The 26,078-nt window shown below is 47.5% G+C and overlaps 3 protein-coding genes across 3 annotated transcripts; all 3 read right to left on the reverse strand.

Moving 5' to 3' along the window:
• Nucleotides 1-2,464: 2,464 nt before the first annotated feature.
• Nucleotides 2,465-9,993, reverse strand: LOC115539741 (stromal membrane-associated protein 1). The gene is made up of 10 exons (XM_030350534.1): nucleotides 9,700-9,993; nucleotides 9,089-9,222; nucleotides 8,672-8,757; nucleotides 8,461-8,536; nucleotides 8,059-8,127; nucleotides 7,882-7,957; nucleotides 7,673-7,794; nucleotides 6,774-6,981; nucleotides 4,524-4,858; nucleotides 2,465-3,256 (listed from the first exon to the last, which is right to left on the reverse strand). The coding sequence occupies exons 1-10, from the start codon at nucleotides 9,815-9,817 to the stop codon at nucleotides 3,128-3,130; spliced, it is 1,353 nt and encodes a 450-aa protein (XP_030206394.1). The 5' UTR covers nucleotides 9,818-9,993; the 3' UTR covers nucleotides 2,465-3,127.
• A 403-nt stretch (nucleotides 9,994-10,396) lies between these two features.
• On the reverse strand, nucleotides 10,397-17,768 carry cenpk (centromere protein K). The gene is made up of 10 exons (XM_030350554.1): nucleotides 17,682-17,768; nucleotides 17,124-17,288; nucleotides 16,900-16,956; nucleotides 16,146-16,209; nucleotides 15,457-15,503; nucleotides 14,955-15,037; nucleotides 14,757-14,855; nucleotides 13,623-13,767; nucleotides 13,475-13,528; nucleotides 10,397-10,814 (listed from the first exon to the last, which is right to left on the reverse strand). Exons 2-10 carry the CDS (start codon nucleotides 17,286-17,288, stop codon nucleotides 10,659-10,661), a joined length of 870 nt encoding a protein of 289 aa, XP_030206414.1. The 5' UTR covers nucleotides 17,682-17,768; the 3' UTR covers nucleotides 10,397-10,658.
• A 5,004-nt stretch (nucleotides 17,769-22,772) lies between these two features.
• LOC115539757 (transcription factor LBX1-like) lies at nucleotides 22,773-25,859 on the reverse strand. The gene is made up of 2 exons (XM_030350555.1): nucleotides 25,184-25,859; nucleotides 22,773-23,516 (listed from the first exon to the last, which is right to left on the reverse strand). Exons 1-2 carry the CDS (start codon nucleotides 25,530-25,532, stop codon nucleotides 23,041-23,043), a joined length of 825 nt encoding a protein of 274 aa, XP_030206415.1. The 5' UTR covers nucleotides 25,533-25,859; the 3' UTR covers nucleotides 22,773-23,040.
• Between the last annotated feature and the right edge of the window lie 219 nt (nucleotides 25,860-26,078).

Genomic DNA, 26,078 nt, shown 5'->3' on the forward strand with positions numbered 1-26,078 from the left:
GTTTTGAAGAAAATCACCGTGCCATTAGTTTCAATGGGAATCGCCACGGTCTATACTTCAACATAAGGTGGACTTTGAAATTCGTCCCAGCCTTTATACCCAAGATACAATAGGATTTATAGCATATAACCGCGTTTTCTGATTACAGTGCATTTTTCACAATTTACCAGCTATCGTTTTGAAGGCTGACCAGACAAGAGTACTAAAGTGTGACGTCACGTTTCGATAGCAACAGATTTTCGGTTCTACACAAACCAAATGAACAAGGGGAAATCCTATGCCACACAAACCTTTTATAGAAAAGGAACAATCTTTTTGCGAATTGATTTGTGAGTTTGCTTTACCAATGATGTAAGTAATATTGAGAATAGATTGTCTTCATGTTAAAAAAAAAACTAAACTAAACTAAACTAACGTTTACAAACTTTTCATTTTAATACCCCAGGGGAATGCATGAACGCCTCGACATTTTTCGATTGGTGGTGATTTTCACCTCTTGAAATTTATTTATTTTAATTTTGAAAGAAACAACACATGGAAGCAATGGAAAACGCCATCTCTCGTTCGGTTGTTTAGAACTGAAAATCCGGTTGCCAGGACAACGTAACGTTTTCACTTTAGTACTCTGTGTTCGAAATCGTTCCCTATCCACTCACTCAGTATTCCCTATATAGTGTTCATGATATAGTCCACTATTTAGGGAACGATCAAACGAGAATTCGGACACTACGCTTAGGATTTCTAAACGTCATTTGCGGCAGTAAATGCGCCGGGTATTTGTGTGACGCAGACAGATGCGCCAACATCATGTAAACAAACCGGGCACTCACGACGAAAGCTGGAGGTTGTATTGATGTTGAATGATACATTTCCTTGTTTAATTAATTTTGAATGTTAAATATTCGATGTTAAATCCCAAATAAATTGTTGACATTTCTAAACGAAAGCCGGAGACTCCATCATTAAATGTATTCGTTTTCGCGGTTGTTCAGCTTCTTCTTCTCCTCCGGGAAAACGCGACCGCATTGCATTGTGGTATACGGGAGTAACATGTAGGGAACATCGTATGTACCCTATTTTAAGTCCACTATATAGTGCCCTATATAGTGGACCACTGAGAATTCGAACACCCTACAAAATGGCGTGCACCCTATTTAGTGCACTACATCCATGATAGGGAACGATTTCGAACACAGTTGAGTGGAACAACTTAGCAGGTGTCCATATATATAGGGTTAGCCTAATTGAACTAGTTTAAAAAGAGAAAACATTTTGACTAAAAGTAATGACTAAAAGTTGACTAAAATGTAAGGACTTTTCGGCGACTAAAACTAGACTAAAACTACAAAGGAAAACAATGACTAAAATGTGACTAAATATAATAAGCATTTTCGTCAAAAGACTAAGACTAAATCTAAAATAGCTGACAAAATTAACCCTGTCTCTGAAGCTTCAGCGAGACCTACGTCGGGGTCACCAGTGTAGTGCCGAGAGACGGGAGTCGGAGGCGGAGTATCCAGCACAAAGTTTTAATGAACACAACACAATAAAACGTTCATTCGTAAAGTCAAACCGGACTGAACTGGACGGTCGTTCCGTCCGCTAAAAGGGTCCGTGCTAAACACGCCCCCCACCCATAGTTCCGTGGGTGAATTATGTTAACCACCACAATGTAGGCCTACTATTAATGACACTGTACTATTAATTAGAGTATTAGAATTTGTCAGTGTGCAGCATCTTATCTTATAGCTTATCTCTGTTGTATACGGGGAATTGGTTAACCTAGTGATTTTTATAGTGCTTGGCACTTGGTTCTATGAACATCCTTACGCCCCGTGCCCACTACCTCCGTCCGTTGCGTGATCCCCATTGACTTTAATGGGGACGGACGCGCAATGCATTGTGGATCCGTCCGTTCCGTTGGAGCCTTCGGCTCAGTCAAGAGGTTGAAAAATGCCTCTGCAAAGACTACTCCCCCATCAGTCAGCCACGCCTTCCCACCCCCGTTGACTGAAGGAGGTAGTGGGCACGGGGCGTTACTGTCCCGTCAGATATATTGGTGTTTCGTTCTTCTGACAAATGTACTTATTGTAAGTCGCTTTGGATACGAGCGTCTGCTAAACGCCCTGAATGTAAATGTAATGTGAATGTAAGACCCCCTAACCACACCAGCCAATCACAAAACCCCATTTATGCAAAGACCAAACCCATTGGCCAGTAATACATCAGTATAAAACGTCAACCTGTCCCAGTCGACGGACGCTAAGGAAGAGGATAAGGACCACATCTCATATTTTTTTAAGTCATAATTCTGAGTTTAAAGTCAAAACTCCCCAATCCTCTTCCGCAGGAGCCAGTTGGGTTCATGCGGACTAAATCGACCAACGCAGACAGAGTGAAGCGAGGTGCAGACAGAGTGAAGCGAGGTGCGGACATCGCTAGGTAACCACGACGACGCACGACGCAGAGTGGGGGGGTATCGTACTTTATTCCTTATAGGGGGACCACAGGTAGTTTAAAAGAGGGGTAGACAGTGCTGTACAGGGGGAGCCACGCCTTCTCCCGTTAAATACTATTCATCTTCTATACTCTGAGAATGAAACAGTGAACAGTAAAAGCATGGTGACCCGGTGTAGCCTCGGTGATGTGTGGACGGCCATCGCGTCCAGACTTCTGTTTCCTTATGCGATTTCCATTCAAATAAAAAAATAATCATAATCAAAAAATAAAATAACATACGACAGGCGGACACTGCGAGCCTGCGCTGCAGTTACGACGTCCACTGCACTCACTCAAACACACAGAGAGAGAGAGACACAGAGAGAGAGAGAGAAAGAGAAAGAGAGAGAGAGAAAGAGAGGGAGAGAGAGAAAGAGAGAGAGAGAGAGACAGAGAGAGAGAGAGAGAGAGAGAGAGAGACAGAGAGAGAGAGAGAAAGAGAAAGAGAGAGAGAAAGAAAGGGAGAGAAAGAAAGGGAGAGAAAGAGAACGTTTCCACATTGGGTTGGTTGGGCTGCTGGGAGCGGGCGTCAGTTCGGAGGCTCGTGGGACGGTCGCTGCGCGTCTCCTCGCTCCTCGCCCGGCGCCAGCTCCTCGCTCCTCGCCCGGCGCCAGCTCCTCGCTCCTGCTCACTTCCAGAGCTGGGTGCTCATGGTCTGGCCGGACGCCGCCCAGCCGCCCATCCCCGAGGCCGGCTGCCCGAAGGCCATGGCCCCCCCCGGCCCGTTCAGCGCCATCCCCGACATCTGCTGGTTCATCTGGAGCGGGAGAGAGGAGGTCAGCGTGGAGACCACCGGGGAGACCCCCCTGGAGACCCCCGTCTGAGGGCTCGACCCGCCAGCGGCGCTCCGGCTTCCCTTCCTGTACTGGAACTATCAGGTCAGTGGGGGCCGCCCGCGTTCCCCCGCCCGGAGGCGTCGAGTGAACAATATGTAAGGGATAATGTATAGACCGCCGGTCATTAGAGAAAATAAGCCCCGACAAGGCGAACAGGACACCGACGCGCAGCGGAGGTGTCTTGCTTCGCCATGAAGGGGCTTATTTTACGATAATGGCCGGCGACTTTCTATACATTATCCCGCTTATTACACGGCTACTTGCCAAAACGAAACCATTCATTTACGATGTATTTGCTACCAGCATTCATAGTGTTGATCAGCAGAGAAAATGTCCGCCCAAGACGTTGACGTTGTCGCTTAGCAACCGACAGCGCTTGGGTTGATACATATCCCGCTTATTTACCGGACTACGTGCGGAGTGATACCAAAGGCAAAAAGTCCTTTTGTTTACCTTGACAGCGGTCATTATTCATCCGTTGCCAATGAATTATCCAAAAATAATTGACCGCCGGAAGTTGTGAAGTGCCCTTGCAAGTGAACGGAACATTGAAAAGACCCGTGAAATAAATAATGTTAATCAATATAATATAATATATATATTAATGAGGCGTCCCGTAGCACCCCTCATTAAGCCATTCCCTGTGTTTTCCTGATCCTGGAGGGCTCGTTCGCTAGTGGGACCATCGGACAACGCGTCGACTTCTGCCCCCCGGAGGAGCGCGTCGTGACGTCACGGGGTATCGTCGTACTGATTCCATTGTGTTTCTACAGCGCTTCATCCCAGGTCCAGTCTCAGAGGGCTCAACGGGCAGTGTGTTCATGATCCCTCATGTGCGTGACCCCTACCTGCCCGATGCTCCACTGGCCCTGCTGCGCGGGGTTGATGGCGTACACGCCCCCCACCCCCGGGGGGTGTGTGTGTGACCCCTACCTGCCCGATGCTCCACTGGCCCTGCTGCGCGGGGTTGATGGCGTACACGCCCCCCACCCCCGGGGGGTGTGTGTGTGACCCCTACCTGCCCGATGCTCCACTGGCCCTGCTGCGCGGGGTTGATGGCGTACACGCCCCCCACCCCCGGGGGGTGTGTGTGTGACCCCTACCTGCCCGATGCTCCACTGGCCCTGCTGCGCGGGGTTGATGGCGTACACGCCCCCCACCCCCGGGGGGTGTGTGTGTGACCCCTACCTGCCCGATGCTCCACTGGCCCTGCTGCGCGGGGTTGATGGCGTACATGCCCGGCGCCGCCATCATCCCCGAGGGCATGGCCCCGCCCCCGGGACCCCCCATCATCCCGGGGGCCACGCCCATCAGCCCGGCGTGGGGGTTCCCCATGAAGCCGTTGGGCATGGTCATCCCCACCATCATGCCCGAGTTGGGCGCCATCATGGCGGCCCCGCCCTGGCCCATCATGGCGCCCATCACCGTGGAGGGGGGGGCGCCCCCCATGCCCGGGTACCCCTGGTATCCCGCCGGCGCCTGGACCGGGAACTGCATCTGGGACGGGCCCATGTACATACCGGCTGGGAGAGGGGAGGGAAGAGGGGAGGACGTTTACCTTCAGGGCGGTCAGCCGACGCCTTCAGCCAGAGAGACAAGCACTAACCATCACTAGGTTAACCCATCCCCCGTTTACAACAGAGCTAGCTAGGGTAAGATGCTACACAATGCTAAGTACTGTTTTGTGCCAGGGCGTACATGAGTGTGTAAGAGGGGGGAGGGGGTTAAGGGGGGAGGCTAGTAGGCAGGGTCCAGGTGAACTCTGAGCCAGTGAAATTAGTCAAAGGAGCTGCATGAGGTTTCCTTTGTTCAACTCAACTTCTAAATCCCATTGATCAAAGGCAGTGGCTACAGGGAAAGGCCGTCTTCTAAAGTAAACAAGTGTTTCAGCTGAGGTTCCCTGTGTGTGTGTGTGTGTGTGTGTGTGTGTGTGTGTGTGTGTGTGTGTGTGTGTGTGTGTGTGTGTGTGTGTGTGTGTGTGTGTGTGTGTGTGTGTGTGTGTGTGTGTGTGCGCGTCAGCTGAGGTTCTCTGTGTGTGTGGAGTTGTATGGAAGAAGCCGTCCAACAGGGACTGGGTAATGAACGCCGGTCTTTCATGATCAGGTGACACCTGGATCAGTAACTTAAACTCCTCTCAGTTCAACCAGAGCTCTGGAGCGAGCTCCAGAAACCGCCCGGTGGAACGCTTCAACTGAACGGGAAAAGAGACAGCCTCACGTCAGAGTGTGGAGGTGTCCCTGAGCGAGACGCCTCACCCTGACTGCTCCTGACCAGCTGGCTGTCGCCCTGCGGGGCTGACTCCGCCGTCGGTGTGGGAATGTGTTCATGAATGGTTGTAGGTAGCTTTGGTTAAAAGCGTCTGCAGAAACCCCTTAATGTAATGTAACAGTCTGACAGCCGTGTGTTCGCTCCGGGCTGTGTTCTCTCGCAGCGCCCCGGCGACCTCTGGACATCAGACCGAGCTGCTCGACTGGTTGATACCGGCTAACCGCCTCTCTACAGGTTTGCCCCCGGGCCTGCAGTCCTGAAGATAAACATACAAAGCCAGCGTCCGTTCGGCTGACTGCAGTGGGGCTGATTAGCTCCAAGTGTTCCACTGAGATAAGAGAAGAGAGGAGTTCACTGCTTCATGAGACCTGGCCCGTGGCAGAGACAGGCCTTTTGGGAGGACCTCTCCGCCTTTCGTTTATGAAACAGTGAATGGCCTCTGGTGAAAATGAAATGCAACTCGTCCACTCAACTCAGATAGGTGTTCACTAAGGAGAGTAAAAAACATTCACATGAGGGGAACATGTGAAGGCGCCTGCATTAGCCTGTGGTTTCCTTCACATGTGGGGAACATGTTAAGACCACTGCATTAGCCTGCGGATTCCGTCACCTGTCACTAACATGTTGCCCGTAGCCGATCTAACCGATCTAACTCTTGGTTTCTGTGCGTTGGGACTCAATCTGAACCAACACATCCATCTCTCGTCCCGTTTGAGGTCCTCGTAAACACAGACCTCCTGCAGTGAGAACCACTGAAGACGTCCTGAACATGACTCTGGCCAGAGGACATTGGGTCCACAAGGCATGCTGGGAGTTCTTCAGTTTGTTATGGATCCAGAAACATGATAGACGTAGAGCAATAGAGGGACAGACGGACGTCAAACCCTCCGTGTTGAACGACAGCGTTTGGGTAAACAGCCGCAGCCGACAGGAGCACCGACCGGTTTGGAGCGTGACGCGAGTGATCGCACGTCCAAAGGTCACGAGGGCGCGAGCAGGAGGGGGGGGGGGGGGCATGCAGTACAGTAGTATTGTGCACACGGACGGCTCACTGTAGAAAGGGGAGCACACGGCACATCAACCGCTGACTCACATCCGATTTACACACTGGACCCGTTCAACACTGGATTAGCTGCCCTACAGAGACCCCCCCCCCCCCCCCCCCCTCACCGTTGGGACTCTGCTGGCTGCTGTTCCCGTACAGCGACAGGATGGAGTCCTTGCTCAGGGTCTTCTTGGCCGGGTCATCCCCCTTGGCGCCGCCGCCGTCGCCGAAGAGGTCGAGCTCTGCCTGGCAGGACCCCGAGGTGGTCAGGCCCGCCAGCGCCGCCCCGGCCCCGGCCTGGGGCGGGGCGCTCGCGGGGTCCAAGGAACCAGCCTGAAACGAAGCACAGGGGTTACGGACGGCTCAGGAGGCAGAGTGGGTCGGCTGGTGACCGGAAGGTCGCTGGTTCGATCCCCGGCTCCTCCTAGCTGAGTGTGGAGGTGTCCCTGAGCGAGACGCCTCACCCTGACTGCTGCTGACCAGCTGGCTGTCGCCCTGCGGGGCTGACTCCGCCGTCGGGGGGGGGGGATGGGTGAATGAGTGAAAGTCAGGCAGTGTTGTACAGCGCTTTGAGCGGCCGCTGGTTAGAGAATGCAGTTTACCTCTCAGATCAGAGACACTAATACCCACTGTTCATCTCTGAGTTCATAAACGATATCTGATGGGTAACGCGTTGGTATCAACCTCGCCGTCCATCTGTGCATGGGTCCATATTCAATCCATCCCATAATATGACAGGGATTGTGTATTATTACACAGTAGTTTACAGAGGAGCGAATACTCCCCTGAAAAACCCTGACCCTAGCTGCACGGCCACCTCCTCCTACTCCATCCCCTACTCCATCCCCTACTCCATCCCCTACTCCATCCCCTACTCCATCCCCTACTCCATCCCCTACTCCATCCCCTACTCCATCCCCTACTCCTTCACCTCCTCCAGTGAAGGAGGCCTTCAGAGGAGGCCTTCAGAGGAGGCCTTCAGAGGAGGCCTTCAGAGGAGGCCTGGTGAGGCGGTGGTTTGTACCTGAGTGAAGTGCGCCGCTGGGCTGGCCACCGGCAGCGGGTTGGAGACCATGGGGCCGAAGATGTCCAGGTCGTTGTTGTTCTGGCTCGTGGAGCTGTTGGTCGACGCGGCCGGGGGAACATCTGAGGAGATCCATTTGGACGTTTGATGATCAGTAAATTAATGTATTAAAGAGAAAGAGAGGGACACGGACAGAAGGACGGACTCACCGAGGCCCAGCAGGTTAACGCTGTTCTCTGAACTCTTCAGAGGGCTGATTTTGGGGACGGGTCGACAATCTTCACTCTGGAACAGAAACAGGAAAACGATCAATCTGAGGTCACTTCCCATCAGGAGTGAATGAAGGAGCAATTCCTCCAATCAGGAGCGGCTGTGCGACAGCCTACCTTAGAGGAGGAGGACGACTTGCTCCCTCGTTCTGCCTCCTTCTCCCTCTTCATTTCCTTCTCCTTTGGCTGGAGAGAGAAACAAGCCGCCCTATTGGTCAGTTCACCCTGCAGCACCTTTACATACGGGTATGGAAATCCAGCAGAAATAACCAAAGCTCATCTAGAGCCCGGTGCGGCCTGAAACACGCGACCCGTTTAGAAAACCCTCTGCTGTCGGGGATTTGCTTTAATGATGCATTTTGTTAGGAAAACGTCCCTTCATTGGATGGATCAGACGCTTCTTGTAATGAGCTTTGTGAAAAATGACAGCACTTTGTAACAAAGAAATGAGTCTGAGCAGAAGGGATGGTGAACTGTGAGCCGCAGTTCTGTAAACGGAGTGTGGTTCGCTGTGCTTACACTGCCTCCGTTGGTCACGTTCTTGCTGAAGTATTTCTTCTTCTCATATTTGTCCCTGATGAAGAATTCCACAGCTCTGAGGTCAAAGTTAAGGGGGAAACCACAGTGTGTGTGTGTGTGTGTGTGTGTGTGTGTGTGTGTGTGTGTGTGTGTGTGTGTGTGTGTGTGTGTGTGTGTGTGTGTGTGTGTCTCTCTCTCGACTGAAGGATACTGGTCTGTCTGAGGCCTTCTGAAGCTCTCTGGAAGATTGGCCTCGTAGCGTTTTCTCGCCCGGGTGTTTCCCATATCCTGTATACTCTGAAACACAAAGATATCCAAAGTTTAGCCAACGCAGCTCATATATTTACCGTCAGTTAATTAAATTCCAATAATGGAGACCCTTGCACTATTGATTATCATTTGACCATGATTACATTAACATTCAGGGTATTTATCAGACGCTTTTATCCAAAGCGCCTTACAATAAGTCCATCCGTCAGAAGGAAGAGAAACAACAATATATCGCAAACCACTAACCATCACTAGGTTAACCCATTCCCCGTATACAACACAGATAGCTAGGATAGGACGCTCCACAATGCTCAGTACTGTTTAGTCGTTCCATCCACCGTGACGTCTCAGGTGTTACCTGGATCTGCTCGGAGGTCCACTGGTCCAGGTTGACCGACTTCACCCGTGATATGTGGACTCCCAGGTTCCTGTGGATCCCAGCGCACCGGATACAGATGAACACTCCCAGGTTCCAGGAGGCCCACCGGGGACCTGGGAGGAGAGAGGAGAGGAGAGAGGGGAGGAGGGAGGAGAGGAGGGGAGAGAAGGGAGGAGAGAGGGAGGAGAGAGGGGTTGAAAGCAGGGATGAGCGTGGACCTGAAGGATGAGCATGCGCCATCACGCAGGAACCTCTCCTCTTGGCTCGAGGGCTGCATTCTTTCAATGCGACTCAAATGGACTGGAATTCACATCCAGACTGAAACGTTCTGCTCCTCTGGACCAACAGACTCATACGGAGGGCTTGGTACCATATGGCGATGCTGTTGGTTCAGTCCGGGGAGCAGCTAGCCATACTGCGCTGTGCTGAAGGGGAAGTGAGCAGTCAGCTGACACCGCTACTCTGACTCTCTGTTAGCTCCGAGTGTTAGCCACAAGCTACAAGCTAGACCCCCGTTGTGTTCCCACTCTGCTGTCAGTGGACGGATCGCGATGATGAGAGATTGAGAGGGTGAGACAGGTGAGCCGTACCTTTGGCCTCGCAGTCGGCGCAGTACTTGTTGTCGTCCTCCCGCAGTAGGGCGGCCAGGATGACCTGGTGCTGCTCGTTGAGCTTCAGGCTCTTCTCCCGCTCCGAGCGGGTCGTCATGGTGATCTGGACCGGAGGAGAGGAGGATGCGAGGCTCGCTGAAGTTCTCAATGCTCAAAGTCGATAACTTTGAGGTGAAAGACCATAATCGGAAGAGCCGATCGCCTCCGTGGAAATAAGAAAAACACCCGGAAGCGGATGAGTTTCCACCCACATGAGTACTTGAGCCTCTCCGGAATGGGCCGCGCTGATTGGACGTAATGGTGTGACGTACTCTCGGAATAGGCCGCGCTGATTGGACGAAGGGGTGTGACGTGAGTGTTGACACGTTCACCCGTCCATTGATCTTTATTTAGGTGTTTATTTAGTTATTATACAGGAGTTTATTTAGTTATTTAACTCACATTTTAGGTCATACAGCTCATATTCTACACGCGTTTTCATCAGAATTATTAATTATCTGTGGCAAGAGTATTGAGATGTTATTCATTGAAACATAATATTTCCTGGAATTTAAGTATATAAAAAATGTAACAAACAAAAAATAAGAATACTTAAGTTACTACTACTAAAACCAATTCTAAATAAACAATAAAATAAAATAGACGTAAAATAATTAAACACCTACAAGTAAATTAATAATACAGTACATCCAGGTTTTTTATTGATAAATATCAAGAATAGTTCAAAAACATTTGAGAGAACATTTGAAATGACAACACGATATTATTAAAAGCAAAACACCTCAATGACATTGAAAGCAGTGTTATATAATACACATTAAGGATTTAATTACATTTTATTCAAGTTTAGAGAGTGCTGTTACAATAGTATTAATTAGCTGTTGTAGCATACAATAGCCTTATTAGCTGTGGTAGCATACGATAGCTTGTGCTTAGCGCTAGCAGAAGCTCTCCAGGCGGATCAGGCCGCTGTTCTCGGGGTGTCTCACGGCTATGCTGTACCGGAGCAGCATCTCCACGTAGGGGGGCCAGAAGCGCTCGTCCGCCGCCACGTACGGGTCGTGGGGGCTCTGGAGGGTCCGGTTCATCAGCAGCTTGGGGGGGGGGGGGGGGGGGGGGGTTACAGTACGATACAGAGTCACAGGGTACCCCACGATACGACAGAGTCACAGGGTACCCCACGATACGAGACAGAGTCACAGGGTACCCCACCATATATTTCAGAGTCACAGGGTACCCCACGATACAGAGTCACAGGGTACCCCACGATACGATAAAGAGTCACAGGGTACCCCAGGATACGATAGAGTCACAGGGTACCCCACGATACGATAGTCACAGGGTACCCCACGATACGATGGAGTCACAGGGTACCCCACGATACGAGACAGAGTCACAGGGTACCCCACGATATGAGACAGAGTCACAGGGTACCCCACGATACGATAGAGTCACAGGGTACCCCACGATACGAGACAGAGTCACAGGGTACCCCACGATACGATAGAGTCACAGGGTACGCCACGATATGATAGTCACAGGGTACCCCACGATACGATAGTCACAGGGTACCCCACGATACGATGGAGTCACAGGGTACCCCACGATACGAGACAGAGTCACAGGGTACCCCACAATACGATAGTCACAGGGTACCACAGGATACGATAGAGTCACAGGGTACCCCACAATACGATAGTCACAGGGTACCCCACGATACGATGGAGTCACAGGGTACCACAGGATACGATAGAGTCACAGGGTACTCCACGATACGATAGTCACAGGGTACCCCACGATACGATAGAGTCACAGGGTACCCCACGATACGATAGTCACAGGGTACCCCACGATACGACAGTCACAGGGTACCCCACGATACGATGGAGTCACAGGGTACCCCACGATACGATGGAGTCACAGGGTACCCCACGATACGATGGAGTCACAGGGTACCCCACGATACGATAGTCACAGGGTACCCCACGATACGATAGTCACAGGGTACCCCACGATACGATGGAGTCACAGGGTACCCCACGATACGACAGTCACAGGGTACCCCACGATACGATGGAGTCACAGGGTACCCCACGATACGATGGAGTCACAGGGTACCCCACGATACGATACGGAACCACAGATAATTTTCAGATACTTACCAAAAGAATAAATTAAAAAAGCGTTTAAATTTGGTTCTCCTCACCCAGCGTTCACGCCAAAATATGCAAAAAGTTGCCGCGCAGCACGATCCCATGCAAAGTGAATGTAGAGACGCGTTGCGGGTTTGCTGCCGGACCACTTCCTACCGAGAAAACCGGCAGCAAAATTTGATTTGCGGCGCGTTCACGTATTTTAGCGGCGCGACAAATGCTGCTCGAGTTGAAATATTTCAACTTTTCGGCAGCAAACGCGTGATGACAGCCAATCAGCGTTAAACAGCGTTGCCAAAGCTGTGTTTTGCGTCCCCTTCAAAGCTTCATCCATGTATGCATAGCATGCCGAGCAGGCGATTTGTTACGATGGCCCATTGGTAACAGTAGGTAACGTGTTTACATGAGTGAATAATTTAACTGTTTTGCACCACTTTACTATCTCTCTTGTAAACCAATCCTTGCAGACATTTGGCAATAAACATGTCCTCTGCCGTTGTCCCATGTCCATTGTGACAACATTGGGCAATGTTGCAGTGTCATGTTTTTGCTGGTTTTGTGTGTGTGTGTGTGTGTGTGTGTGTGTGTGTGTGTGTGTGTGTGTGTGTGTGTGTGTGTGTGTGTGTGTGTGTGTGTGTGTGTGTGTGTGTGTGTGTGTGTGTGTGTGTGTGTGTGTGAGAGACTGAGCAGAGCCAAATGCCTGTCCAGGGGAGGAGAAACCTTTGCGGCGCAGCAGAAGTTTTGCTGCGCCGCAAAACTTCGGCGACAACGCGTACGGGCAGCAAATGCATCTTTTGGTGTGAACGCAGGGTTACAGTTGACCGGCCAGCACCCCATCACCCATTTAGAAAGTTTGGCCTGTATGTATGTTCTTCAACTATGGCCCCCATTGCATTCCTGACCACCCCTGGAAGGAAGGACCCCCCCTCTGAAGGAGGGACCCCCCCCCCCCCCCTCTGAAGGAGGGATCCCCCACTCTGAAGGAGGGACCCCCCCCTCTGAAGGAGGGACCCCCCACTCTGAAGGAGGGATCCCCCCCTCTGAAGGAGGGACCCCCCCCTCTGAAGGAGGGATCCCTCCACTCTGAAGGAGGGATCCCCCACTCTGTGTTTCTCCTCTAGATTCCTTCCTTGCTAATAAGGGAGTTTTCTCTTGCCCTCTGGGGGTTAGGGTCAGGGGGGGTTGATACATGTATGGCCTGTTAAGCCCTTTAAGACTGGACCTGTGATTAAGGGCTATACAAATAACATTGAATTGAACTTGAAATTGAATTGAATTAAATGGGGATCCAATGTTTAGCAGCACACAGCTCCTCCTCCATGAGTTATTGTCAACACACTCAGTGCTACTCCCTCGTTTGATGCTAATCACTGCGGGTGATTTGCCTGGTGCGTTGTGTTGTGACAGCTGCTGTGAGTGAAGCGGTATTAATCATCCAGAGCGTGGTACTCCCCCACAGCACCCCTACTGTAACAACAGGCTTCTGTTTAAGGAATGACGTGTTTAATGAATCCTCTCCATCGTCATGGGGACTAATGATCCCCCATTCGTCTCAATCAGTCCACCGGCGGTAGAGCACGGAGCACTGAACCCACGCTCACCTCCAGAATCTTGTTCAGCGATATCAGATTGTCGTTCTGATCCGGCAGCACGTTCTGCAGAGTAACAAGATGGGTAATTAGCCACACTCGCTTGGTTCAGAACACATTGAGGAGAGGTCTGTCTGTCGTCGTCGGTGGCCGTCTTCACCTTCTTCCTCTTGCCGGCGCTGGCGTCGGCCGTGGGGAGGGGGAAGTGGTTCGCCAGGATGTCCGCGAGCACCTCCGTCAGCTGGTCGTAGTAGCTCTTCATCTTCTTGATCTTTTTCTTGATGTCCAGCAGCACACTGGTGATACTGTCAGGACAGGAGGGCAGTTCAGCTAATGACACATCAGGGGTCAAATGCTTAAAGGTTGGGTATGGAATTTGCGAAACGCCAGCAGATTTTGAAAATACACAACTCAAATGGTCCTACCCCCTCTCCTTCAACGCTGACTCTGACTCCACCCATTCCAAGTACCTGGACGCGCAATCATGCACGAGCGCGAACACAGATGCGCGAGAGCGAGCCAGGCTAGCGTAGGTTTTCGTTAAACAACATGGCAACATTAAAAAAACAACATGGGGATGGTGGCGTCTTGTCTGCCATGGAAATTGTCTTCTACTGCTAGGTGTGTGGATTAACTAGTTCCAGTAGCTACCCCAGGATAACAACAAACAGGAGCTTGCTCTGGGTCACGAGCTCTGGGTCACGAGTACTGCACGAAGGGGTCGCGTGTGGGGGAGGGGGAGTGCAGTACGACCGTTTGATTGACGTACTTACTGTCCAATGCAACTCGGTGGCTCTGGAGTTTTTCGAGCCCTGCCCGTTCCACAGATGATTGACTTGTTTAATTTTCATGTCAGTACTTCTAACTCAGTGGCTGTAAGTGGGTTATGACAAGGATTTCAAGTAATTCTGCAAAAAATGCCAAAAAAGCGAATTCCATACCCAACCTTTAACGATAAACCGAAGGCATTTATGCCGCGCCTTTCTAACCAGTGGCCAAACAAAGCGCTGTACGATACTGCCCCACACTCACGCACACATTCACACCCCGACGGCGGAGTCAGCCACGCAGGGCGACAGCCAGCAGGTCAGGAGCAGTCAGGGTGAGAGGTCTTGGGTCAAGGTCAATTGAATCCCAGGTCAGGGTTGGGTTAGGGTCGGTACTTCAAGGTCAGCTCCAGGATTGGCTCGTCGGGGAACACTCCGACCTTTTATCTTGCATTATACGTTTTAAGAGATTCTTACTTTTGGGAACTATTCCCTGGATTATCATTGGCTCATCACACTGAACCCACCTGTGCTCTGACAAAGTCTCTCTTTCTATTCTGAGCCGCTCAACGTGATTGGTTGCTGCGGTCAACACCTCTTGCCTCTTCTTGAGCCACGTCTGTTCCCTAAAGAGCAGGAGCAGAACCAACGCTTTATCCACCGTTCACCCCAATCCGTTCACCATGATGGATTCAGAGCAGAGAAGGGGGGGGGCAGCAGGAGACCGTTGGAGAGTTTCTGCGAGGTTGTTCCTCTTGGCCTCACAGCACGCGGCGATCATCTCCAGCTCCGAGACCAGCTTCTGCATCTGGTGGAGGAACGCTGTGCTGTTTATAGGAGCCATGAGCTGCTCCTCAGAGCGGCCTGGAGAGACTCCTGATCACATGACTTCTTCATCTCCAGCCAAACAGAATGGGAGGTCACGTGATAAGGAGGACCTCAAGGCTAATGTGTAGAATGGTCCATTTATATACTGTTAATACTATCGACCTCAACTTCCTGTCATCCTGATATTGATTGAATTAGCATTGCTGCCACCCATAATGTGTATTAGACATACGTACATAGATAGATAAACACTTACAAAAATTGCCTTTAACATTTTGTAGTTTTTACAATCTTATACATTTTTTATCTCTCTACCGCTAAATTGTCCTTTAACACAAACATCCTGCTTGGGACAGTTGTCTTCTTACTTTATACTGCAAAGGTGAAACGTTGCCGTACCTCGTCTTTCCCAGCATTAAGCAGAATCTCCGGGTTGGTGGACAGCACTGAGGGGGGGAGAGTTCAGAAGAGCAGACGGTGAGCTTCAGTTCACCAGAGGCCGACACTTCAGAGAGGTGGACTCCAATCTGGTCCAAGGATGCATTAAAACGAGACTCAGAGCTCGAGAGTAACTCTGCTTTCTGCAGAGACTTCCAAAACAAGCTTTGAGCTGAAAGAAGCCTGAGACATGCAAGGTTAGCCACATCCTTGTTTTCCAAAAGGTGTTTTTGGAAAACAATGCACGTTTATTGCAACAATTGCAAGCATATGAATTTTCTCTGAAAAGGCAATAATTTATACAACTGATCATAATAAAGCCACTTTATAGCTATATAGTAGTTATAGCAGACTATATAGTAAATGGACTGCATTTATACACTGCATTTCTAACTAGTGGCCACTCAAAGCACTGCACAATCTTGCTTCACATTCACACATTCATTCACACATCGACGGCGAGTCGACCACGCAGGGCGATAGTCAGCTCGTCGTAGCAGTCAGGGTGAGGTGTCTCGCTCAGGGACACCTCGACACTCAACTGGGAGGACCCGGGGATCGAACTAGCAACCTTCAGGTTACCAACCAACCCGCTCCTGAGCCACACGCCGCCCTCTTCTAAGTACGACCTGAACTGAATAACCCCTTACCTCTGGGCTCCATCTGCAGCCACTGGGCGAGCTCGGCCTCCGTGGCCTTCAGCCTGTTCAGAGACTGAGAGATGCGTTCATGCATTCATTGTATTCATCCTTTGCATGAATATCACATCATGACACATTTTAAGCACTAGAATCCAAAAACCTTTTTTCCCCGAATGCATCATGAAAATATAACGCAGGCCGAAACATCTTGCCTTTTTATAATGTGAAACTACTATCCCAAGGTAAATGGCTAATGGTACAATTAGACTGCGTATGCTCTGATCATGTAAAGGTTATTGTACGGCCCCAACAAACATTGTATCAGAGTGCAACGTTTAAGGGTGGTTGGTTAGCTATTTTTAGTTTGCGAAATGTCAAATCTTTCCAAGTTGGATGTAGGTGTTTGTTGGGCAGAGTACATCTTTAGGCTTCTAGTCTCAGGAGACTTACAGGCTAGTGGCATTAACATTCAGGACGTTTAGCAAAAAAACCCAAAGTGACTTGCAATAAATTTTTCATAGAACCAAGTGCCAAGCACTAATCGCTAGGTTAAACCATTCCCCATATACAACAGAGATAGCTAGGATAAGATACTTCACAATGCTAATACTATTTTTAAGTGCCCGGATGTACAACCTACAACAAGTGCGTATGTAGTGGTCGACATTAAGTAATGAATCAAGAACTTTATTACTGGGAGCTAAACTTCCTAGCCAACATTACACCAAACTCAGGGATGCTAAAACATGAACTCAATGATCACCTGCTCCTGTGGGTCAGCAGAGAAATCCGCCTCACACGACAGGATTGCATTCTGAATCTGAGAGAGATAATGACGGAAATATATGGCTTCAGGTCATGGTGATGTTGATGCTTTTGGGTTGTTTGGTTACAAACACTAAATAACAAACACAAGAACAACACAAATAAAGAATAACACTAACAACAATAACACAAATACAAGAACAACACCAACACCCCCCTCACCCTCTCCAGGTTAGTGAACTGTTCTTCACATCCATCCAGCAGTTCAGCCTCAGCAGCTTCTGACAACGGAGCCTCCGAGGGAAGGAGAGGAGGCTCAGAGGAGAGGAGGGGAGTGGAGGAGAAGAGAGGAGAGGGGCCGGACAAATCCGCCTGGTCGGAGTCCATCTAAAGCAAACAAAGCAACATCAAGTTCATCAGCTTTAAGAAAGGCAGACGATAATGTCCTTAACGAATAACAACATCACGTTAAAGTCTCCTCGTTAAACTAGACGACTGTCACGGTCCGCAAACCTCGGATTCATCTCGTGTGTGTGTGTGTGTGTGTGTGTGTGTGTGTGTGTGTGTGTGTGTGTGTGTGTGTGTGTGTGTGTGTGTGTGTGTGTGTGTGTGTGTGTGTGTGTGTGTGTGTGTTATTATTATAGAGCCGTTTGTTCAGAGCCCCGTTTGAGAATACCAGACAAAAAAAACTGTTTTAGGACGTCTGTAGTCACAAACACTGTATTATAAATATAAATATAGATATTAAAGGATGAAAACCCTTCTGTGTTGTTGAATTACCTTCTGATTCCGATCCGTTCAAACCGGATTCAAAATACCGCCAATAGTGATGACGTCAGCTCGGCGCAGAGAGCGTGTTGTCGAGGACTAAAGCTGCGCGGAGAGTGCGCAGTTTGGGAACTACGATTGGAACCGTCTTCACTGACTAAAATCGCGCAATGCGTGAGAACATTTCTGATCTTGATTAAGATTTATTATAACTAACTGCACCTTGTTGGAAGAAGAGAGAATAATATAAACCATCTCTGACAACAATCAGGCAGATAATAAAGGATATTTTCAAACACAATGGAGCAGGTAGCCCACTGCGAGATATTTAATGACATGATATTTAATCGAGGACCTTTTAGGCCCGTTTCCAACATTACAATTTCCAACATTACAACATTTTCAACCAAATTACTGTAACTTGTCATTTGTCATTCTCTCAATAAAGTTGGGCCTGTTTTTTGTGATGGAGGAACTCGCCCAAGATTCACTCTGTCCTCAGACGGTCTGACTACAGATCACTGCTCAGGGAAACTTATGGTGCACCTTCGGTCCGCCGCCACCAGGGGTCGTCATTCCCGTATCCGTCGTAGCGCAAGTCTTCGCGTTAAAGCTTCACGTGCTGGACGGAGTCCAAACACCTGATTCTGAGCCAATCACACGACAGGTAATTGACAAAACGGTATAATTGGTGTCGTTCAACCTGATAAATAGGCCGGATCATGTGCGTGGCGGAGTGATCTGACAAAGTGAGAGTCCTATATCTATCTTATTATATTATTACGAAGAAATACTACCCCAAAAATATTAAATAAAAAACAGGGATGTGCTTTCGACACTCTCACCATGTGTTGTTTGTAAAACTGTAGAACAAACGCATATGTTCAATCAATAGGCCTAATAATAATAATTATTCAATAAATATAGGCCTATATTAAATCATTAATATATTATTAGGCCTATTGAATGCCTCCCTTTGTTCTGCAGTCACCCTAACCCTAACCAATATATATATATATATATATAAGCGACATATATATATATATATATATATATATATATATATATATATATATATATATATATATATATATATATATATATATATATATATATATATATATATATATATATATTTATATAGCCTATATATGTAAACTTCCTGTTAGTTAAGAAATTGGATTTTTATAAACCACATTTTAGTTGAGAAATAGGATCGATTTAAACCTCCTTTTAGTAAAGAAATAAGATCTTTATAAACCTCCCTGTTAGTTAATATTCGATCTGCAGTCACAGCAATGAGCAATCTTCCTACCTCCAGATATCCAACCCCCGTTGTGAGTGATTGATTCCTGTGTTCTATCAGCAGGTATCGGCAGCAGGTAGCACAACTCAGTACAGATCCGGGGAATAATCAAGAACAATTAGATTAATATGCAAATTGGCATCAAACGGTTAAATTTGCGCCTTCCACACAGGCTAATTAATCAACAGTTAAAGGAAATTAATACATACATCAATTGTGTCAGGAACATGCTTAGTTCAATCGCCCGTAAAATTGAAGTTTGAAGTATCAAGTGGCTCTAGAAAGGCCATTACAACATTAAAAGTGCTACGATTCCCTTTATTAGGAGATAGGATGGAGCTCACTCTAGCAGTGATACACAATGAGTAGACTCTCCGAGTGATCAGATAATGAGCCATCCAATCACTGCGTTATTAGGCCTGGAAATTATTTTAAAATACACCATTTGGGACGTCACAATATTCTGATGTCCAACATTAATGGAGGGACAAATTATATAAACTGGTCTAATGGATTCATTTAAACAAAATAATTTAAGGATAAGACAACAACAATATTAACAACAATACTATATAATAACAATAGATGATAACAATATTGATAATAACAATTGTATTAATATTAATATTTATATTGTTGTTATAAATAGCCTGATCATATTTATAATGATTAGGGTTATTATGATGAGTGTGAGGCGCTTCAGGGAGGTTCTGATCCGCGGACCGAAGGGAAGACTTCTCTCAGCCTTTTTGCGGATTCTAACAGATGATAATTGATAATTGTTGGTCCTTCCTTCTCACTGAGAGGCTTAAGAAAGAGAGAGAGAGAGTCCGATGAAGTGAGCCAACGTGAGAGGAGCTCATGGACTGGTCTCAGACTCATTCATCAAACTTCAATTTTCCGGACGATTGAAGAAATGATTTTTTTTTCCCGTCTTGATCTGAAATACTGAAATACACTTAAACCGTCCGGATTAATTACTACAGAGAGGTGGTCTCTCCAACACCTCTCAGCGGCCCGCCTCACAGCCCACCCCTCGTAAAATAAGCAAGTGAGATCCATAAACTGAGTCTGCGTTAACCCTCTCCAGTCATAAATAATAATAATAATAATAATAATAATAATAATAATAATAATAATAATAATAATAATAATAATAACAATAATGTATAATAATAATAATAATAATAATAATAATAATAATAATAATAATAATAATATATTATTCAGAAGGCGAATCCCTTTTAACAACACACACACACACACACATACACACACACACACACACACACACACACACACACACACACACACACACACACACACGCACACACACACACACACACACACACACACACACACACACACACACGCACACGCACACCGGCACACACACACACACACGCACACGCACACCGACACCGGCACACACACCGTCACACACACCGGCACACAAACACACACACACACACACACACACACACACACACACACACACACACACACACACACACACACACAACAGACACACACACACACACACACACACACACACACACACACACACACACACACACACACACACACACACACACACACACACACGCACACGCACAGACACAACCACACTAATAAAAAAACAGCCTGTAACGGTGATTCCTTCATTATCATAACTCTTCATTATTGTTAATTTGTAAACCTTAAAATCCGGAGAATTTAATTAATTTTGTGTAGGCCTACCTGCGAATGTATCGAGCCCTGTTTCTTTATGCATCAGCATTGGTGAAACAATTCCTTGTTCATTGTTCACTAGTGAGTTGTGTTCTCTGTTCAACCAAACTCATGAATGTAGCCTATTAGAGTGTTTATAAACCAAACCCATGAATATAATCCAGTGTTTCATAAACTAAACCCATGAATGTAATCCAGTGTTTATAAACTAAACCCATGAATATATTCCAATGTTTATAAACTAAACCCATGAATGTAATCCAGTGTTTATAAACTAAACCCATGAATGTTATCCAGTGTTTTATAAACTAAACCCATGAATGTAATCCACTGTTTTACGCGGAGATGAAAGCGACGCAGCCGAATAAAAGAACTCCCTCCTTAGCAGCTAAACGGGAGGCTGCCTTTCAGTCCCCGTTCCCCCTTTTAGACACTCTTTTAGACACTCTGTCTCACATTATAATGTTTTCAGCTTCATTAAATCCCTTAAAGACAAAAGAAATAAAGAGAGCGAGGAGAAAGGGAATGGAAGAGCCCCGAACAAAGACCTCCCTAAACAGACTCCTTCTAAACGTCACAGTCCAAACTCTTTATGGTTCCCACTTAACATCAAAACACTCCCAACACTAAATGTGCGACGTTGGCCACTTTTTTTCTTCTACTTCCACCGTTTCTTGGACAGAAGTCAAACATATTATTCCGAGGACTAAAAAGCGAAGAAAGACAGAAAGGCGTTTCATTGTAATTCATTGACTTGTTCAGAGGCCTTTTGGAGAAAGGCTTGGCAGACATTACGCGCCGCAGATGCCCCGGTGCCTCGGCCTCAGTGTCTGCGTCAGGGCCTTTGTTCACCGCCCAGTTAAACAGTTTAAAAGCAGGGTTAACGCAATCCATCAAATTGTCTCAAATTGTGAGGAAAATTCAAAAACCATATGGCTTCCAAACGCCGGCGTCCTTTCTGTGCGCTGGGACACACTTGTCCCAGTATGGCGGGCCGCGGGGGGCCCCATTGTTGCCCCGCCGGGGGCCCCAGCCTCATTTGTCCCCAGTTTTCATGCTTTACGCTCAGAATTATGAGCCGAGGCCCTCGGAACAAAAAAGGTCTATAAAGGCGCGGAGGAATTGGCCCAAAACGTCGTGGTTTTGTGGCATCCTCGTCCTTTTTTCCTCCCAGGACCAGATTTGTGTTTCTCACATAAATTTGGTCCCCGAATGGAGGAGCACGTCGGAGGGTCAAGAAGCCACGACACGCATTTAGGGTTTAAAAGACTCGCAGGAGTCGGGACTCGGAGTGTTATCCTGCTGGAGACACAAAGGCACAGAGACAGAGCCGAATGTGTCACTGAGAACCTAAACAGCTCAATGGCCTGTTAGTCTCAGGATAAAACGTGAGCTTTTATCCTCAGTAAAACGTGTGACAGTCGTGGTTTAGTCCTGATAATAAGTCAATAATAAATCCATCGCTGCAGGAATTAGAGCATACATGAAATAGCCGGCGAGGCGTTTTATTACCATAGTATATACATTACAGTTTGTGCATTGGATTTCAAATACTGTCCTGATTTTAGAAAGGCACTTACAGGTGTAGAGAGAAACAAAAAATGGAAGTTAAAATCGGAAGTCATTTTGTATCCAAATCATGAGTCTAAAAAGTACCTTCAGTCGAATTGACTGAATGACTGAATGAATCCGCTGAACGAGTGATTCGTTGTGGAACATTCCGGTAGAGTCTCTTATCGCTCATGCACACGTGGTACGAACAAAACATAATTTAAATCAACTCATAAATAGAAAATTATCACAAATCAAACATGCATTCCCATGCCAAAAAAAGAGATGTTTAGTCGGAATTCTCGCAAAAATAGGGAATAGGCCGAGTAGAAAAAAATAAATATAGGAGGCGCGTGTGTGTGTGTGTGTGTGTGTGTGTGTGTGTGTGTGTGTGTGTGTGTGTGTGTGTGTGTGTGTGTGTGTGTGTGTGTGTGTGTGTGCGTGCGTGCGCGCGCGTGCGTGCGTGCGTGCGTGCGTGTGTGTGTGTGTGTGTGTGTGTGTGTGTGTGTGTGTGTGTGTGTGTGTGTGTGTGTGTGTGTGTGTGTGTGTGTGTGTGAGAGCGAATCGGAGGAGGGGGCGGGTATGGTGGTAGGCTTATGCAAAAATAATGTCTTCACGTCCTCGGAGACGATATTGCTTTGATCGCAGCTCATCGGTGTAAAATATCTGCTGCATCTCGTGTTCATGCGTCCTGTGGATAGGGTCTTTGTTTTGATATAAAACGGTATATAAGCGGTCCACGTCCCGTCCCGGTGTATGAGTCTATGCGGGCCCCCCTCCCGGTCAGTCGTCCACATCTATCTCCACGTCCTCGTCCTCCGAGCCCTCCTTACTGGTCGTGTGGTCCGAGAAGGGCGACGCGGGGGCCCGCCTCAGTCTGTGCAGCCCGGCCCTCTGCGCCAGGGCCGGGGAGTCGGGCGGGTGGCCTAACGTCCCGTTGGCGCACTTCTCCAGGTCGGCCAGCTTAGCCAGCTTCTCCAGGGGCACCTGGCCCACCGCCTTGGCCGACTCCACGTCCGCCTTCATCTCCTCCAGGTCCCGCTTCAGCTTGGCCCGCCGGTTCTGGAACCAGGTGATGACCTGCGCGTTGGTGAGGCCGAGCTGCCCGGCGATCTGGTCCCGGTCCGCCGGGCTCAGGTACTTCTGGTACAGGAAGCGCTTCTCCAGCTCGTAGATCTGGTGGTTGGTGAAGGCCGTGCGCGACTTCCGCCGCTTCTTCGGGGTGTTCCTCTGGCCGAACAACGTCATCCCGTCCCTGCCTGGAGAATACAGAATACAGTCAGTCGATACAGTAGAATACTGTATAATAAGATAAAATACAATACAGTAGGCTACAGTACAATATAGTACAATACAATTATATACAGTACATGCAATACAATAACATGATAGGGTACACACTACAATAAAATGCATTTCAATAAAGTACAATAAAATAAAATTCAATATAGTATAATACAGAAAAATATAGTAAAATATAATACAATACAGTACAACACAATAAAATACAATACTGAACAACGTCGTCCCGTCCCTGCCTGGAGAAATACAGAAATTCCTTCAGACGATACAATACAATACTGTATAATACAGTACAGGAAAAGAAAATACATAGCAGTACAATAGAAGACACTTCAATATAATACACAACAATATAAAACAATCCATTACCAATACAGTAAAGGACAATACAGTACAATTAAAAAATACAATACAATACAATACAGTACAATACAGTACAAGACAATACAGTTAAATACAATTAAATACAAAACAATTAAATATATGTGTTGCATTGTACTACATTGTACTAAACTGTGTTTTAGTGTAGTGTATACACTACACTAAAACACAGTTTAGTACAATGTAGTACAATACAACACAATACAATTCAACACAACACAATGCAACACAATACAATACATTGTCCATTACAGTACAATTCAATGCAGTACAATTCAATACAATACAATCCGATACAGCACTATACAGTACAGTACAATACAGTACAATGCAGTACAGTACAATACAGTACAATACAGTACAGTACAATACAGGACAATGCAGTACAGTGCAATAAAAAGTACTGTACATTACTCTACAGTACAGTTCAATACAGTTCAATTCAATAAAGTACAATACAGTACAATACATTACAGTACAATACTGTATAATAAGTTACAGTAGGTCTACCGTACAATACTGTACAATATAGTACAGTACAATTCAGTACAATTCAGTACAGTACAATACAATACACAACACAGCACAACACGACACAGGACATAACACCATACAGTACAGTACAATAAAATGCAGCACCAATACAGTACAGTACAGTACATTCCGGTCCAGCCCGTCTAATGAGCTGGGCCCAGCCTCCAGCCTTCAGCCTTTAGCCTCTAGCCTCATAGCCTTCAGACTCTGGCCTATTCCAGCGCTGCGTCAGGCAGATACGCTCCAAGATGGAAGCCACATCCAAATAACTCCGTTGATGGATGGTGCGTTTTATTTATTATTTAATAACTCACTAACAATCCCAAATCATTTTTGCATAAAATATTAAATAACGTCCCCGTTCATTTACGTTAAATAATTAATTTAAATTCGCCTAGAGGCCTCGGAAGTGGAATTATTTGTTTATTTAATATAAAATAATACGTGTTCAAATAAGATAATAATGTTAATGATGAGTTAATGATAAGATAACAATAGGATAATAATAATAAGGTACGATAATAATAAGATAATAATAATAAGGTAATGATAAGATATTAATAAGATAAAAATAGGATAATAATAAGATATTAATAAGATATTAATATGAAAATACAAAGATAATAATAAGATAAAGATAAGATGAAGACACTTCGGAGGCCCTTCCATCGTTTGTTCGTGTCGCCCAGGTATCGCACGAGGAGCTCACCTTCTGCCGCCTGCAGCACGCTCACTTCCAGCCCTTTGAAGGTCTTGCTCGCGAGCTCCTCCAGCGCGCAGAGAGGCGAGGTCTGCGCGAGCAGGGTCCGGCCCAGAGGGGGGGTCCGACCCAGCGGGGGGGGTCCACCCGGCCCGCCGCGGTGCTTCTCCGAGGCCGAGATGAGGTGCGCGGTGCCGCAGATGGTGTAGCCGCGCTTCACGGAGGGCCGGCTGAGGATGTCCTCGATGCTGAACGGGGTGAGCGGCTTGGTTGTCACGGCGGCGGGCGGCAGCAGGTCGAGAGGACTTCGCCTCCTGCTCTCCGCTGCGTCGCGTTTGGACACTTCTTTGGATGTCATGACGGAGCGAACTTTACGCACAGAGAGCGCACTGCAACTTTGTGGATCCGTGGTAACCAAACCCAAAAAAATAAAATGACTGAAAGGAGATCGAAAAGCCAGCAGCCACGCAACAGGTCACATAGCAGATAGATGAGCCCAGCTGAGGAGGAGGAATAATCCAGAAGGTTCTCCAAAGTGTCCTTCCCGGAGAGGAGCCAGTCCGAGCTGCGTCGTGAAGATGGTGTAGTCCAACGATTACTAACAAGTTCTCATTGATCTGGAGGTAATTAATGAGGTCCCGTGCCGGCTCGCCCTCCTCTCCCGTCCCACTCTGACTCTGTTGTTGCAGAGCGACGCGGGCTTTAGGATGGGGGGGGGGGTGTCCCATTAATTAGGGGGCATCGCTGGAAGGAGGAGGAGTCGGCAGAATTATAACGCTTTGTGCTCTGATCATCATCGTCTAATTTAGTTCTGGTGGGAGGAGGAGGCTGCGCGCTAAGGGGAAATGTACGACACTTTTTCGTTTTATTCCCAACGAAACAGGAAGGGATGGAGTGCTTATGG

Source organism: Gadus morhua, chromosome 3 (assembly GCF_902167405.1).
Source record: "Gadus morhua chromosome 3, gadMor3.0, whole genome shotgun sequence".
Taxonomy (NCBI): Eukaryota; Metazoa; Chordata; class Actinopteri; order Gadiformes; family Gadidae; genus Gadus; species Gadus morhua.

What these genes read in the sequence shown, in the direction of transcription:
- LOC115539741 (XM_030350534.1), bottom strand. Translation starts at nt 9,817, where the DNA reads ATGACGACCCGCTCGGAGCGGGAGAAGAGCCTGAAGCTCAACGAGCAG. An exon ending in CGCCGACTGCGAGGCCAAAG is followed by an intron (nt 9,223 to 9,699) that starts GTACGGCTCACC and finishes CTCTCCTCCCAG; the next exon opens with GTCCCCGGTGGGCCTCCTGG. An exon ending in CAGCCAGCAGAGTCCCAACG is followed by an intron (nt 4,859 to 6,773) that starts GTGAGGGGGGGG and finishes CCCCTCTCCCAG; the next exon opens with CCGGTATGTACATGGGCCCG.
- LOC115539757 (XM_030350555.1), bottom strand. Translation starts at nt 25,532, where the DNA reads ATGACATCCAAAGAAGTGTCCAAACGCGACGCAGCGGAGAGCAGGAGG. An exon ending in CGTGCTGCAGGCGGCAGAAG is followed by an intron (nt 23,517 to 25,183) that starts GTGAGCTCCTCG and finishes TGTATTCTCCAG; the next exon opens with GCAGGGACGGGATGACGTTG.
- cenpk (XM_030350554.1), bottom strand. Translation starts at nt 17,288, where the DNA reads ATGGACTCCGACCAGGCGGATTTGTCCGGCCCCTCTCCTCTCTTCTCC. An exon ending in CTGCTGACCCACAGGAGCAG is followed by an intron (nt 16,210 to 16,899) that starts GTGATCATTGAG and finishes CGCATCTCTCAG; the next exon opens with TCTCTGAACAGGCTGAAGGC. An exon ending in CGCTGAACAAGATTCTGGAG is followed by an intron (nt 10,815 to 13,474) that starts GTGAGCGTGGGT and finishes CCCCCCCCCAAG; the next exon opens with CTGCTGATGAACCGGACCCT.